Source organism: Anabrus simplex, chromosome 2 (genome assembly GCF_040414725.1).
Source record: "Anabrus simplex isolate iqAnaSimp1 chromosome 2, ASM4041472v1, whole genome shotgun sequence".
Taxonomy (NCBI): domain Eukaryota; kingdom Metazoa; phylum Arthropoda; class Insecta; order Orthoptera; family Tettigoniidae; genus Anabrus; species Anabrus simplex.
This window is the reverse complement of record NC_090266.1, coordinates 697,161,831-697,177,554: the sequence shown is the minus strand read 5'-3', so window position 1 is coordinate 697,177,554 and position 15,724 is coordinate 697,161,831. Positions and strand designations below refer to the sequence as shown.

General features: G+C 37.4%; 1 protein-coding gene across 1 annotated transcript in view; it reads right to left on the bottom strand.

Annotated features, from left to right (window-relative positions):
* LOC136863040 (uncharacterized) overlaps positions 1 to 15,724 on the bottom strand; it is a 361,925-nt gene that overhangs the window by 183,024 nt on the left and 163,177 nt on the right. The window contains exon 3 of the mRNA XM_067139358.2: positions 12,155 to 12,380. Within this exon, the coding sequence (XP_066995459.1) occupies positions 12,155 to 12,380 (226 nt within the window). The remainder of the gene's footprint in view (positions 1 to 12,154; positions 12,381 to 15,724) is intronic.

Genomic DNA, 15,724 nt, shown 5'->3' with positions numbered 1-15,724 from the left:
TTCACTTCCCTTCACACACTCGTATAGGAAAATGAACTCAAAGAAATTGTTCTGACGGACTGTATATTAATATGTGGCTGGGAGGCGTGACCAGTCTTAAGGGAAATAATTGAGAGGACATTCGCAGTTTTGGCACAGCAGCGACGATATCTAACAAAATAACTACGGCTTAGAACTTTACTCTAGCGACCAACATTTAGAAACTATTTCTTGGGTCTTGTTTGTGTACACCATAGTCACGCACGAAGCACTCGGGGAAATTAATAGAAAATTATACCTTTCTCTCAACAACCCAACATTTCTACGGCTTACTTCTAAAACCTCGCATCTCTCAATGCACTTCCTATCCATTTTCTTCCTTAAGACTGGTCACGCCTCCCAGCCACATATGGATGTACAGTCCATCAGAACAATTTTCGTTGTGTTCATTTTCCTGTGGGAGAGTGAAAGGAAAATGAACCTTACATACATTAAACTGTAGGAGTGCTTATATTCGCCATGAAAATAACATCCCTACAATACGGTGTGGTAAGGTCCATTTTCCTTTACGTAACAGCATAGGAAAATGAACGTTACAAAAATGTTCTGATGGATTGCATAGAAATACGTGGCTGGGAGCCGTGACCAGTCTTAAGGAATATAATGGGTAGGAAGAACATTGTAACATACGAGGTTTTAGAAGTAAGCCGACGATTTCTACGTTTTAAAGCATAGATGATTTATCTTTGAAAATATATCGTCGCTTCACCGGTAAAAGGTTGTAATCCACAAAGCTCTTCCTATCGATTATTCTCCTTAAGACTGGTCACGCTCCCCAGCCACATACGGTTATGCAGTCCATCAGAACAAGTTTTGTTGTGTTCATTTTCCTATGCCCATGTGTAAAGGAAAATTAACCTTACTGTACCGTACTATACGAATGTATGCTTGCATTACGTATTTACGCACTCCTATTGTATAATGGATGTTAGGTTCATTTTCGGTTACTCGTCGGCATAGGAAAACGAACACAACGGACATTGTTCTGATGGACTGCATATCCATATGTGGCTGGGAGGCGTGACCAGTATTAAGGAGAATAATCGATAGGAAGAGCTTTGTGGATTACAACCTTTTACCGGTGAAGCGACGATATAGTAGTCAATGTCCTTAAGATGCGCTCCAAGATATGTGCATACTAATGTTCCTGAAAACAGGAAGAAGGGGATCAGACTGCGACATTTCACGAATGAGCCAAGCACGAAGTCGGAATAAAAGAATTACAAAGAAATGTGAGACCGTATCGGGAATCACGGTGAGGCTAACAAAACTAGGAAGAAGAAAGAACATCGTATAAATGAAGGCAACGATCCAAAACTAAAATGAATTTAAACTTTTCTTCTTCCATTCTTTCATAATTTTTAACTCCTGCCTTCTCTCCCCATCCCTTCTCCGTTACACTCCTACTCTTTTGAATTGTGAAGAATGAGAAACGATTAATTTTGCAGTGAAAGACTGTTTCCCTCATAAGAGAGGTCAACCGAAAGAGTAGAGAAGAATATTTTTTTGTGTCTCTGTACTTCATCATTTCATATCTTTCATCTCATGCCCTGCTCTCTCGTTTTATTCAAACATCCTACGAACCATATATATTATTCCCACACCGATAACACACATATTACGTGATGTTCAAAACATTTGCGCTCTATCACAATGTATTTACTATATCGGTGAGAGATTCTGAGATTAGCTTACGCTGTCACTTGCAAAAGCAATTGCAGTAATTGCACAACTTACGACTTCAGACCAACGATTCAAACTAGTTATGACCTGGATAGGACACTCCTCTAGGTAGATCTATTTTTTTTAAATCGTACATATCAGGGGTTTAATAGCCTATTATGTGAAAAGCAACCCAGTTTTGACAAACGTCTGACGAGTGATCACTAGACAATTTCGTTATTCCTGGCAATTTACAATATAGCATGCACCTTTAAACATTTTAAAATCAAGGGCGCAAAATTCATAAGAATACTTTTAATCGTACATTTAGGCTTACACCCCTGTATATTCATGCTTCCCTTCTCCTCTATGAATCTTCTACAACAACTCTCCTTCCTATTTTGGATTCTATTTCTTATGATGTGAGGATTAAGACTGCTGGAATAAAAGTAGCTGGGATTGGCTCTGTGTGGTAAAGTGTTTTTGTATTCTTAGATTGTGAGTAAAAAGGAAAATTTAAAGGTCCAAATAACGAAATCTGGCACCACTGTGATAATAGGTTGCCAAAGAGTACAAAAATATTCGTCCTTTATTTTGATTGAGTATAATAATTTATTCCTTAAATTGCAAGAATGGGAGATTATTTGCAAAACTGAAAATGAACAGAAAGAAAAGATATATTTTCTTCCATTTTTATACCCGGTAAAAAATTTTCACACATACTTCAGATTATTAGTTGTAAGATTATTACACATTTAATCATTTTTAACGCTTTTTGTAATATTTTTGTGCAGTTAAATGCTATTTTGTTTAAAAATGTCATATCTTGTAAGTCAAAACGATTATTGTAAGCTATTTAATGTCTATAATTCTATGATAGTAAAGGTGATAAAAAATGAAATGGCGTGTGGCTCCGGAGAGGCCTGGTGCAGGTCATTTGATATGACCCCCGGAGGTGACCTGCGCGTCGTGATGAGGATGAAATTATGTTGAAGACGGCACATACACCCAGTCCCCGTGCCAGGAGAATTAACCAATTATGCTTAAAATTCCCGACCCTGCCTGGAGTCGAACCCGGTGCCTCTGTGACCAAAGACCAGCACGCTAACCATTTAGCCATGGAGCTGAGAGTAAAGGTGAGTATAGGCTGTATTGTGGTTTTTTAGTAACGATAAGGTGTGGAGGATTTTGGAATAGTTTTACAGTAGGCTAGAAAATTTAGAGTCGTTAAAGTAAAATGAATTTTGTAGATTTTCAAAAGTGTATATTCTCGCTGGAAAATTAATTTGTTTTGATGGATATTTTAATCTCACCATTGTTAAAAATATATGTTCATTGCCAAACAGAAGCAGGAATAGGGACATTAATTCTGCAAAAATAAGTCAGCAATTCGGTAAAAAGGAAGTGATTTTATGACTGAAGATATCAAACGTGATCCTAAAAGTTGATAGCATAAAGCGTTGGTGTGGAAATGCAGTGGTATACTGTATATTTATACAAATTTCTTAATACTCAGTCATTCTAAACAATCGATAATGACGATGTAAAACCAGTCCTAGCTACTGTCGAGAAAATGTCTAGAAAATCCAATCTTATACAGTGATATAATACACAAGTGATCACTAATCGCCTAGGATGTTTGCAGATACTGACCCGCAACTCTTATTTCTCGGAGATTGAAAAGTAGGCCCGTAAGTAAATGCATAACACGTGACTGATGAGCAGCATTAAAATAATAAGCAATAATGGGTTCGATTGCTAAAACGTAATAATTTGCGTTAAGGATAACGCAAGGGCTGTATATAGAGAGAAACACAGCACAATCACGGGTTGTACGGGGAAAAAATTGAAATCATTGTTATTTTGTCGTGCCAGAAAATGTAGACCTACTGGAACAATCGATCTCACTGAACAGAAAGTCTTAGAAAATCAACTTGATGACGTCTGCCTCAGAAGGAAGTCAATCGTACCGTCAGTATCCTGAAAATAATGTTGACTAACATTATGTCTGGGCCGGGTTGAGTGGTTCAGACGGTAGAGTGATGGCTTTCTGATCCTTATTTGACGGGTTCGATTCCAAATCTGTCTGGTGTTATATGAAGGTTCTCAAAAACATCAGCCTCGTGTCGATAGATACACCGGCAGGAAAAATAATTCCTGCTGGAAACAATTTCGGCACCTCGGGGTCTATTATTATTATTATTATTATTATTATTATTATTATTATTATTATTATTATTATTATTATTATTATTATTATTATTATTATATCTGAAATAACCACACCAGGGCGACTTGAGTGGGACATTGATTATTATTATTATTATTATTATTATTATTATTATTATTTTATTATTATTATTATTATTATTATTATTATTATTATTATTATTATTATTATTATTATTATCTGAATTGTTTTGCAACCTAAGACAGTCATCGTTATTTATAGAGGCTTGGCGGGTGAGCATCATCTGCAGCCTACTGTTGACCACTATCAATTTTCAGCTTTCTGAATGAATTTGAGGAAATGGTACGTTTTACTGGTATTGCAGACTTGATAAAGCAAATCCTGCCGATTCCACTGACCATACAGAGGAGATATGAGAGTGCTATATATCGAAAAGTATCATAATCGAATTAACTCCTTCAAGAATAAATACATTACAACTGATATAATTCTTAACCGTGATGATGACAATTTTGAGGGAAAAGTAAAAATAAAAACAGCCTGAGTAGTTAACCAACACAGTATACAACCGGTGAGTGTTTCTATATTTTTGAGACAGTCTGTTTTCGTGGTTAAGTCATTAAGAACAATAGTAGGCTAAATTATGTGAAACAAACCTATATTCGTGAAGATACTGCGGGGATACCTTCTGTACACGGGTCGAACTGATGGGTTGTATTGATCGCAACATTTATTGAATTTAGTTATACTGCACCATATTACTTTCTTGTAGACGAGTAAATGATAATAATAATAATAATAATAATAATAATAATAATAATAATAATAATAATAATAATAATAATAATAATAATAATAATAATAATCATTCTATTGGAGAGCCATATGCCAATATAATTCAAATGCTTCTTCCCCAGCCATCACTGGCCATTTCATCATTTATATAGATTTTTTAGGATGTACATTGAGTTATTTTTCTGTGAATAGAAGTATGGTGTTTTGTGGGAGGAGTTATATGCTATTAGTATCCCGGTCGGACTCCGTGGTGTGGTACTGGGTTCGATTGCTAAAACGTAATAATGTGCGTAAAGGATAGCGCAAGCGAAGGGAATTGATGTATAGAGAGAGAAACATAGCACAACCACGGGTTATACGGGGAAAAATTGAAATCATTCGCATTGGTTGGACGTCATTGACATCATCAGAATCATTGTGATTGGCTCTAGGAGTCATCAGCATGGTCGGCCATGTTGGTCCAGCGGATGTTATTGTTTGCACCAACCCCCTCCTCGATACCCCTTCTCCCACTCTAAGCTATGTGGCAGAGAGGGGACGCTCCGCATGGGCGGGATTCGAACTCGCACCCTCCCATTGACAGCAAGCCATCTTTGAAATCACACGCTCAGTTATAGCAAATTGCTCTCTTAAGTAAATGCGTAATTCTTTCCTATTGACAAATATTTTTGCCTGATTAATTTTTATATTTTCTGTTTATTTTAGGAAAACTGCGGCTCCCAAAGTATCACAGATGTATTCGCATCCGATGACAACCTGCCACTTAAAAGCATGTGCATACTCAACATCAGACACTGACGAATACATAACATCAAGTTGATTCTAAAATAATATGTTAAATATAGGCTATAGCTCGTAATTTTTATATTCCATGGTGCAACTAAAGTGAGAATCTCTCTAATAGTTCTGTCAGCATGGAATTAATTCTCAAGTGTACCAAGTGTCCTGAGTTCATTATATACCCACTATTCTTTGCATTAATTTTAATATCGCCTGGTTCACTGATGATGGCAACTTTGACAATGGGTATATTATAGGCCTACAGCTGCAGGAGTAACGTCCTATGAATATAGCGACAGATCTCCTCGTGGAAATAGAAGGTAACACAGAATTATACGGATGTAGGGCTGTTCAAATAGATCAGTCGCTACTGGCTAAGAAAAACCCACATTATCAACATAAAATTGTCTTCATAAAATTATAGCAGCTTCTGTCCTTATCCGTCGAAAATTTAAAAATAGCTATGTTGTTGTAGATTCAATTCTGTGGCTACAGGATATCAGCCCCGTACATTTGTGTATGTAAAGATGTGATAACATGCATGACTATCTTTTAACTGATGTAATTATATTTCCTTTTCGTTTAGGATTGGTTTACAGTACCGTCAAATGTTTAGAACCACATAAAGAAATCACGAAATGTCATCTAGAACCCAAAATTGTGCCACTTGACCTCTGTAATTTTCTTCTTGAGTTCTCACATCCTATAGTATATATGTCGCCTGATTTCATTGAGTTAGTCTAAGAATTGTAGAAGTTACAAAATTTTAACTCCTGGAAGGTCACACCAAGAAATCAAAAATGTTGATAATATAATGTATTGTACACTCTAAGTAGTTGCAAGTATCTCCACCAAGATTTTTTTGTAGACTTAGCAATAGGTGGGGGCCATTTTGATATAAATATAAAAATTTCGAAATATGGGGCACCATTTTTTTTGCGTGTTTTATTTTTGTTCGAAGCAACGCCAAGATGGCTAATTTTTCTTTGTCTTTGTCATGTATGGCCCAAGGTCTCGGGGCGAGCTATCGGCATCAGACTTACCTGCCCTGATAGTTTCACTTGCACTCTGCAGATGGCCTCCAAGAACACATTTCTGATGCCGACAGCTCACACTTGAGACCTAACAAGAATAAAGAAGAACTGATCATCTTAGTGCTGGTTTGAAAAAATAAAATAAACGCACAAAAATCCGTGCCGCATTTTTTCGGAATTTTTATATTTATACTAAAATGACCCCCACCTATTGCTAAGTCTACAAAAGAATTTTGGTGGCGATACACGAAACCAATTACAGTATATAGTAGGCTACGCAATATTTAAAAAAAAAATTGACTTTCTGATGTGACCTTGCAACAGTTTAAAATGTAAAACTTCTACAATACTTGGCCTAACTCAATGAAATCAGGCGACGTATATCATATTAGATGCGAAAGCTCAGGAACAAAAAAATACAGAGGTCTAGTAGCACAATTTTAGGTTCTATATGACATTTCCTGTTTTTTTTAAATGTGGTCCAAAACTTTCGACCGATGCTGTAGGTGTTCCGAGACCCAGAAATTAATGCCTACCTTAACCTTTGTTTGGAGTAACTAAGGATAAATCACATTACGAAGAGACACTTAAAATCACCGTGGCTCGGTGACCTAACTCTTCAATTATGTCTTTCCCGACCTCTAGAGAAGCGTGGCATAACGCACTTATCATTGAAGATGGGCCTAAAGTGACTAAAAGACTTGTACATTAATATGGCTTTCTTTTAAAACCTCGTATGTCCCAATGCTCTTCCTATCCTATAATATTTTTGGAGATATACTGACCCGCAGCACATACATTATGATGCGCGAGAATACCTTGACAGCATTCACACAATATTGCACCTTAGGTGACAGAACCTTACCGGCCAAAGTTCTAAGTTAAAATATTTCACATAGGAGGTTTTGTCCCGGCAGCGACGATATTCTTTAAGACTGGTCACGCCTCCCAGCCACTTATTTATATGCAGTCCATCAGAATAATTTTATTTCTATTCATTTTCTCATGCTAATGTGTAAAGGAAAATGAACCTTAATCAGGCCTACATTATACTGTAGGAATGCGTAAATTCGCCATGCAAACAACATCCCTATAAGACTGTATAGTAAGGTCCATTTTCATTTACATATCTGTAACGATTGTGAAAAACCGGGTAACTGTCGATGTACTTCCTCTAAACATTATTTTCCTTAAGACTGGTCACGCCTCTCAGCCACGTACGGATATGCAGTCCATCAGAACAATTGTCCTTGTGTTCACATTCCTATGCCTGTGTGTACAGGAAAATGAATCTTACATGAATTATACTGTAGGCTGGAATCATACACACATTTCTGCAGCAGGCCTGCATACCACAAAAATAAGCAAATCACTTAAATCACTGACAGTATTCAGAGGGTCCCGGGTTCGATTCCCGGCCGGGTCGGGGATTTTAACCTTAATTGGTTGATTCCAATGGCCCGGGGGCTGGGTGTATGTGTTGTCTTCATCATCATTTCATCCTCATCACGACGCGTAGGTCGCCTACAGCGTTCGAATAGAAAGACCTGCACCTGGCGAGCCGAACCCGTCCTGGGATATCCCGGCACTAAAAGCCATACGACATTTCATTTCACTGACAGTACATTTTTTAAAAGCACGCTATGTTTGTCTCTGCTTTAGCGAAAGGCGTAGAATAGTGGATTTTCTTGGCTTAGAAGACGTGAGAGTGAGTTAAACATGTAACAAAGAGCTTACGTTCTGATAGCTAACACTACAGAGATGATGAACACTACTTGCCATGGTTACAGCGGTGTCGGGATGTTGAAGGTATTTATGTTAAAACATTTGTCATTGAGAATAGCAGCTGGCTTCCCACCCGGAAGGATGAGTCTCGAATGCAGATCGATCCTGGGTTCATATTTTCATCTCAAGTTTCACGTGGAGTCAGAAGGGACATCCAGCATTAAATCACCGGCAGAAAAAAGGAGCCTAGCAGGCTGCAGCGACCGCAGACATAACTGGGATAAGTTGAAAGAAGAAGTAATAATATGCGTCATTGAGAATATTTTTGGATGCTTTCAGAGCGTCGCCCAAGATTTAATCATTACTGTGTAGGTCGTCAAATTGTGTGTTTCAAGAAATATATTCGTTTGGAAGAGAAAGTAGCGACTCACTGTACCAAACAGGCCTCTGTGACGTACACCCAACACCTTCCTGATAGTTATGCGGTTGTAGTAAGTTATTTTGTTTACAGTGCAGCTAACTCAAGGGTAGTAAACGAAGAAGCATATCCTTTCATGGCATAAATACGCAGTGTTTCTAAAGTTAAGAAACGGATCAAAGACTGTTGACATCGTCAAGAGTAATTAAAAAAAGATGCGATGAACACTACGACCTTCCAAAAGGTACTTCATCCAGATTAACGTGAAATTTCTCAATAATCTAGCGATCGCGTGATATTTATTAGTGAAAGTAAACATAAATCCGTGAATGATTTTACTCTTTTGGCAAAATTACCACGGGAATCATTTTAAAAATCTTATTTTAAAGATTTATTCGATCAATCTTTGTAGATCCCCATTATCGTAGTAATTTAATGGACATCTTTTATACGCAAGTATTCTTATAGAGGACACCAGGAAACTACTATGCAAGGTGAAAGAAATGTATCGTACTCTCCAGTCATAAAAGTGAAACCTTCCCAGCAGCGTAAGAGCCATAATACCAGCCTAACCAACCGGACGTTCGTTGGCAGCAACACGAAGTTACAAAAGATCACAAAATGAGCTAAAAATCTCGATGTTCAAGTATGCTTTACTGCATTCCATAGTCAGCAGGAGCACACTCTAATAACAGAAATTCAAGAATCACGAGTGGTTGAGTTCCCCATATTCGACGGTTTCCTGCGTATACACACGCAGACATCATATTTCTACACGAAATGGTCTATACCTTAGACTATTTTTTATAAATATTAAGGTCTTTTGTTTATTCCATTGTGTAAACGTACCGTATACTGTATTTTCATATGACCTTATTTCAATTATAGCACAATTATAATAAATTTAAATGAACGAGATACTCATACAGAGTTCCACTGAGAGCTTTTCATGAATATAATATAATTGGACAAGCAAGCGATATTTTTGAAGGGTTTTATTCGGTTTCAATATATCGTTCGTCACTGCAGAGTTTAACATTTAGACAGGTTGAATTTGTGCATAGGTGTTACAGTTTCTGATAAATAGTTTAACATACCCTAGTTCTGAGAGAGGGGGGGACTACGTGACGGCGTCGTATTTTCTCACAATTGGCGCTCACCAAACGTCAAGGTATTACGACATATTTGTTTATAATAAGATGGTATTAGTGGGCCTACAAGGAATGCAATCTGCAAAGCCATATTCATGAACAATATTAAGAGGTAATTGACTTGCTGCACATCTCCTGACTTATCGAAGAACGCATGTTCAGTTTATTGTGATGCCCCCATATCCCTTTTAAATTTAACTTCAAATGCGGACAGGACAAAACATTGCAAGCGTACGTCTGGTATAAAAAATAACATACGAATATGAAAGCAAGTATCACAAGTCGCCGCATTCTTTACCATAAAACAGCTACGAGACATCGCCAAACCCTTGAGAGTCCTACAACAAGCAATTTATGAACCAACGTGCAGAGAAAGAAGGAACATGTTGATCACTGACCAGGGAACAACACCGTTTGACGTTTGGCTTCATATCGGGCCATCTAACGATTTCTCAATCCATACCGTTAAATAAAAAAGAGGAGCATCCAGTACGTTTCAAAATACAATGTCGCACAACGGATTGCTATGTTTATTTTTATTCCTTTGGTTCAATTAAGAATTTATTAATATGGCCTCTACTGACGACGCAAGTCGACAGAAACTAATCCGACTAATCATTGGCTTTGTTTTAAAACCCCGTATGTCCCAATGCTCTTCCTACCCATTATATCCCTTAAGACTGGTCACACCTGCCAACCACATATGTATATGCATTCCATCAGAACATTTTTCGTTGTTTTCATTTTCCTATCCCGATGTGTAAAGGAAAATGAACCTTAAATACATTATACTGTAGGAATGGGTAAATTCGCCATGCAAACAACATCCCTAAAATATGGTATGGTAAGGTCCATTTTCCTTTACATATTAACATAGGAAAATGAACACAACGAAAATTATTTTGACGGGACTGCATATAAATATGCGGCTGGGAGACGTGAACAGTCTTAAGGATTATAATGGGTAGGAAGAGCATTGGACATACGAGGTTTTAAAAGAGAGCCACCGTAATGCTGATCTTTCTGAAGACAGCGACAAAGGTAATGTTAAGGATATGATATGGAGACTATCTCTCGTTGATTCAGGACAAAAACTGGTATAGATAAAGTAAATTATATCTTCACTGCACTGGAAAAACTTCGTATCCCACAATGCCCTGCCTATCCATTATTCTCCTTAAAACTGGTCATGCCTCCCAGCCACATATGGCTATGCAGTCCATGAGAACAATTTTCGTTATGTTCATTTAAGTATGCCACTCTGTAAAGGAAATTGAACCTTACTGCACCGCGCTGTAGGAATGTATGTTTGCATGACGCGTTTACGCACTCCTACGGTATAATGCATTTAATTTTCATTTTCGTTAGCCCGTTATCATAGGAAAGTGAACACAACGAAAATTATTCTGATGAGGGAGTGCATGTCCATATGTGGCTGGGAGGCGTGACCAGTCTTAAGGACAATAATGGATAGGGAGGGCATTGTGGGATACGAGCTTTTTCCGGTGCAGCGAAGATACGCGTTCATTGGCGTCTATGTTCCCATGTCTTAACTGGGAACAGCGAAGTGTGCGGCAATGGTTACTTAATAACAAAGAGCTATGTACACTCCTCGGCAGAAAAAGAAGCGGCTGTGTCTTTGCGTCTCATCTAAAAACAGTGAATTGTGCCTTGAGGGTAACTTAATAGTAAAGAGCTAAATCCACTAATTGGTAAAAGAAGGCTCTGTCTCATGTTTCAGCAACGAACTGCAAGTGTGCGGTAAGGGTAACTTAATATAATATACATTCCTTGGTAAGAAGAAAGTTGTTTCTCCGTATCTCAGCTGTGCAAAGTGAAGCATGTGGTAAGGGTAACTTACCATTAAAGAACTATATACACTTCCTGGTAGGAAAGCGGCGCAGCAGTGGCGTCTCAGCTGTAAACAGCGAAGTGTGCGGTAACGGTAACTTAATATTAAGGAGTAATTTACATTCGCTTGTTAAGAAGGTGGGAGTGCGTCAGAATCTTAGCTACGGACAGCCAAGTATGTGGCAAAGGTAACTTAATATTAAGGAGTTATTTACATTCAATGGTCAAGAAGGCGGGAGTGTCTCAGTGCCATAGCTATTAACAACCAAGTGTGTGGTAAGGGTAACATAATATTAGGGAGCTATTTACATTGATTGGTTAAGAAACAAGTAGTTTCTCTCCAGCAACTGCGCGTCACAATCAGCTGTCTCTCCTGTGTGTGGCAAGGGTAATTTGAAATAGTCATATAGACTCACTAATATGGATGTGGTTTTTCGATAAGAAGCTTACCAAGAGGTACGTAGGTAGATTTTCTGCTCTCAATAAGATGAGAAGTGATTGTACTTACCAGTGTGGAGGCGGGTGTGCTGCTGCACGTGGCTCAGTTGTTTGAAGCGGCGGTCACAATACGAGCACTTGTAGGGTTTTTCTCCCGTGTGTACTCGGATGTGCTGGACCAACTGATGGTTGGACGAGAAAGACTTGAGGCACTGCTGACATTGGTGGGGCTTCACCTCACTCCGATGGACCACATCTCTGGCGTGCATCTGCATTGCAGACTTGTGCATGAAGATCTGTTTTGGAGACGACCAGGCACGGGCAAGACGAGACGAGGGAGAGAAAAGCGGACCAAACAGATTAATCACCCTGCCACAGTTTTGAACTTATCTATTAACTATTACTATAGATAACTTAAGGGTATTAAAATAATTTTAACATGTATGTCACTAAACAATTAACCTAAATTAAAACATTATCATCTAAAATCTAGCAACCTCTAAAGTACACAGAAGTACCACATTATTGCAAAATATTCTTATTAGTACTAGGAATAGGCATATATCTTAATAGTACAGTATAATTATGTTCAATAACCCCATGTACGGGGTAGAATAATAAACAATTATAATGTCATAAAAATAACCGTGTCATGCCCAGAATAAATCTGTTTCAAGATCTAGTAAACCTGAAGAACAAGCAGAATTTTAATCAATTATTATTTGTTGTTGGTGTATGTCTTGTAGCATGGAGCAGCCATTTACATATTAAAAATTTCAATCAGCTAACACATTTACTCAGAATCAATGTGTATTAATTATCTCCTTACAATACATTGAAGGTAACCAGAGAAAAACACGCACCGGTGGAATCGAGAATATCTACTGAAAGGAAATACTAGCCTATAGAATGGTAAAACACTGCTTGCTCCAGAAATCTCATTACAATATGACGATCATAGTTGTAAAAATGGCATAAAGTCTCAGGTCTAAAATGATGGATAAACTAGAAATTATAGAAAATTATGAAAAAAGTATCAGTAGTCTGTGAAATAAGAGGGAAGCTAAGAAATTTCCATATACGAGAAAATGAGATACTATTTAAAGGTACATAGGAGTTTCGGAAGCTATATCTTAAACAGGAGGGATGGTTCATGTTTTAATTAAGGTTATCCGGCAAGAAATGCATAATATTCACATAAGATCAAATAAGCCTAGTGGAGATTTGGTCATAAAACTACTTTGCTAGTGAACCAATGTGAAAAAATGGGAGAAAATGAAGAATATATTCTAGAGCAGTGGTCAGTGGAGACTAACGTAAGGAGGCGCGGCTATGATCGAAATTTCATATAATGTTAAAAATGTAATCTCTTTCGTGAACAGTTATTGCTGTTCTCAGATTCTCAGTAAAGTAAACTCAGACAGGGAATTTTCTTTCTGAGTCTGGTAATCAGTGCAAAGACAGTGAACAGAACACAGTGTAGGTGGATTATTGTCCTCACTGAGTGAGAGTAATTAATCCTTCTTATTAATACATGTCACATCACAATCATGGATAAGTGGCTGGTTCCCATTGGTAAACTTCAGTCCCGTGAAATAGATTCGTTGATTGCCGATCCTAATTGAAAATACCGAATAAATAAACAACAAGATACGAATTTAATCGATGTACGATCATCTTCCACTTCTGCTTCTGCTCTCACCATTAAAGTTAAGTGTAAAACAAACCCAAAGCACGTACATACCAAGACTATCGTCTGAAATTAGGCTTTACGTACATTCTTGTGAATAACCAGGATCGGCTGAAGAGATTGGATATTTTAACCAAAGACTACTTGAAGCCTGTGATACCTACGGGCAGTGTACTGTAACCTACATGCAACCATTAATATTTCCGAGATAGATGTAATATTAAATCGTCAGTACTTTTGATAACACAAATAAAGGATTATTTTACATATAGACGGCTTACTTCTAAAACCTCGTATCTCTCAATGCACTTCCTATCCATTTTCTTCCTTAGGACTGGTCACGCCTCCCAGCCACATATGGATGTACAGTCCATCAGAACAATTTTCGTTGTGTTCATTTTCCTGTGGGGTTGTGAAAGGAAAATGAACCTTACATACATTAAACTATAGGAGTGCTTAAATTCGCCTTGAAAACAACATCCCTACAATACGGTGTGTTAAGTTCCATTTTCCTTTACATAATAGCATAGGAAAATGAACACTACAAAAAAGGTTCTGATGGATTGCATATAAATATGTGGCTGGGAGGCATGACCAGTCTTAATGAATATAATGGGTAGGAAGAACATTGTAACATACGAGGTTTTAGAAGTAAGCCGACGATATGACTGTTGAAAGTTTGTGTGCTTAAGGAAATTGTTTCGTTTTAGTGTAAGTGAAAGTTTGAATTTTCTCTTTTCATCGTCGCGTGTATCATTTTGTTTTATGATCATGCAGAAATACATTACATATTCGTTCATTTATTATTATTATTATTATTATTATTATTATTATTATTATTATTATTATTATTATTATTATTTAGGTAGTTAGGCCCAAACAGAAGGTCTCGTAAGGCGGCGTTTTGTGCAAAGTGCGAGTAGTGCGAAGGAAGGAAGGAAGGAAGGAAGGAAGGAAGGAAGGAAGGAAGGAAGGAAGAATAAAGGGATAACAAGGAATTTTAATTTCCAGAAGGAAGAACGTGGCATATAATGTTGGACGTCCACTGTTCAAGAGCATCGTAATTGAGAAGTACTTCTAACAGCATTGCACAACCATAGACTAGTCGATAGCTTGAAAGTGAAATATTCAGACAAAACGTCATCAGTACTACTCAGAATAGATATTCCAGGTACTAAAGGAATAGTTGAATTTTATTCTTCCACTCATACGGTGTAACTGATTTAAAAGTTTGCCATAAACCAATGAAATTGAGATTCTACCAGGCACAAATCAGAACATGCTTCGCTAACTTTTCATCAATGGTAAAATATTGTACTCGAAGTGAAAATGAAATGACTAAACTAGCATAGATGTTGAGTAAACATAGCTATCTTATACCATTTCTGCAAATATTTCCGTATCCTGGTGCCAAATAATAATTTAAACCCAGGATAGGTCAAAAACTTTCATCGTTGGTTCAAATTACATCTCTTATTGTCAAAATGTGAAGGGAAAATGTTATTTTCCAATTTTCTAAAGAGAAAGAAAGAAGATTCTCGTCACGAAATATGATACTTGAGAAATTATCTCTCAGGACATGAATATCCAAAGTCATTTCTGAGGAGTACAAATTGTCCCAAAACTTACCCTAATGTGCTTCTCCTTTCGTACCATGGATCTTTCTTTGCTTACAGCGAGAAGAAGCCGTCTATTATCTCGGACATACATTCCCATCACATTAATCTAATGGAAAATGAAATTATAGCGAAATATGGCTTCGCTTAACAGTAATGTACCTAACACTTCTAGTAGACAATAAGAAAATGGTAGGTCTAATCAAAGCTCATGTATTACAAATTAAACTGTCATCAGTTCACAAAAACAATAAACATAGTATAATCGTCGCTTACAACGTATGCGGTCATTGATCCACGGTGCGAATTGCCTTAATTTTTCTTACACCTTGTA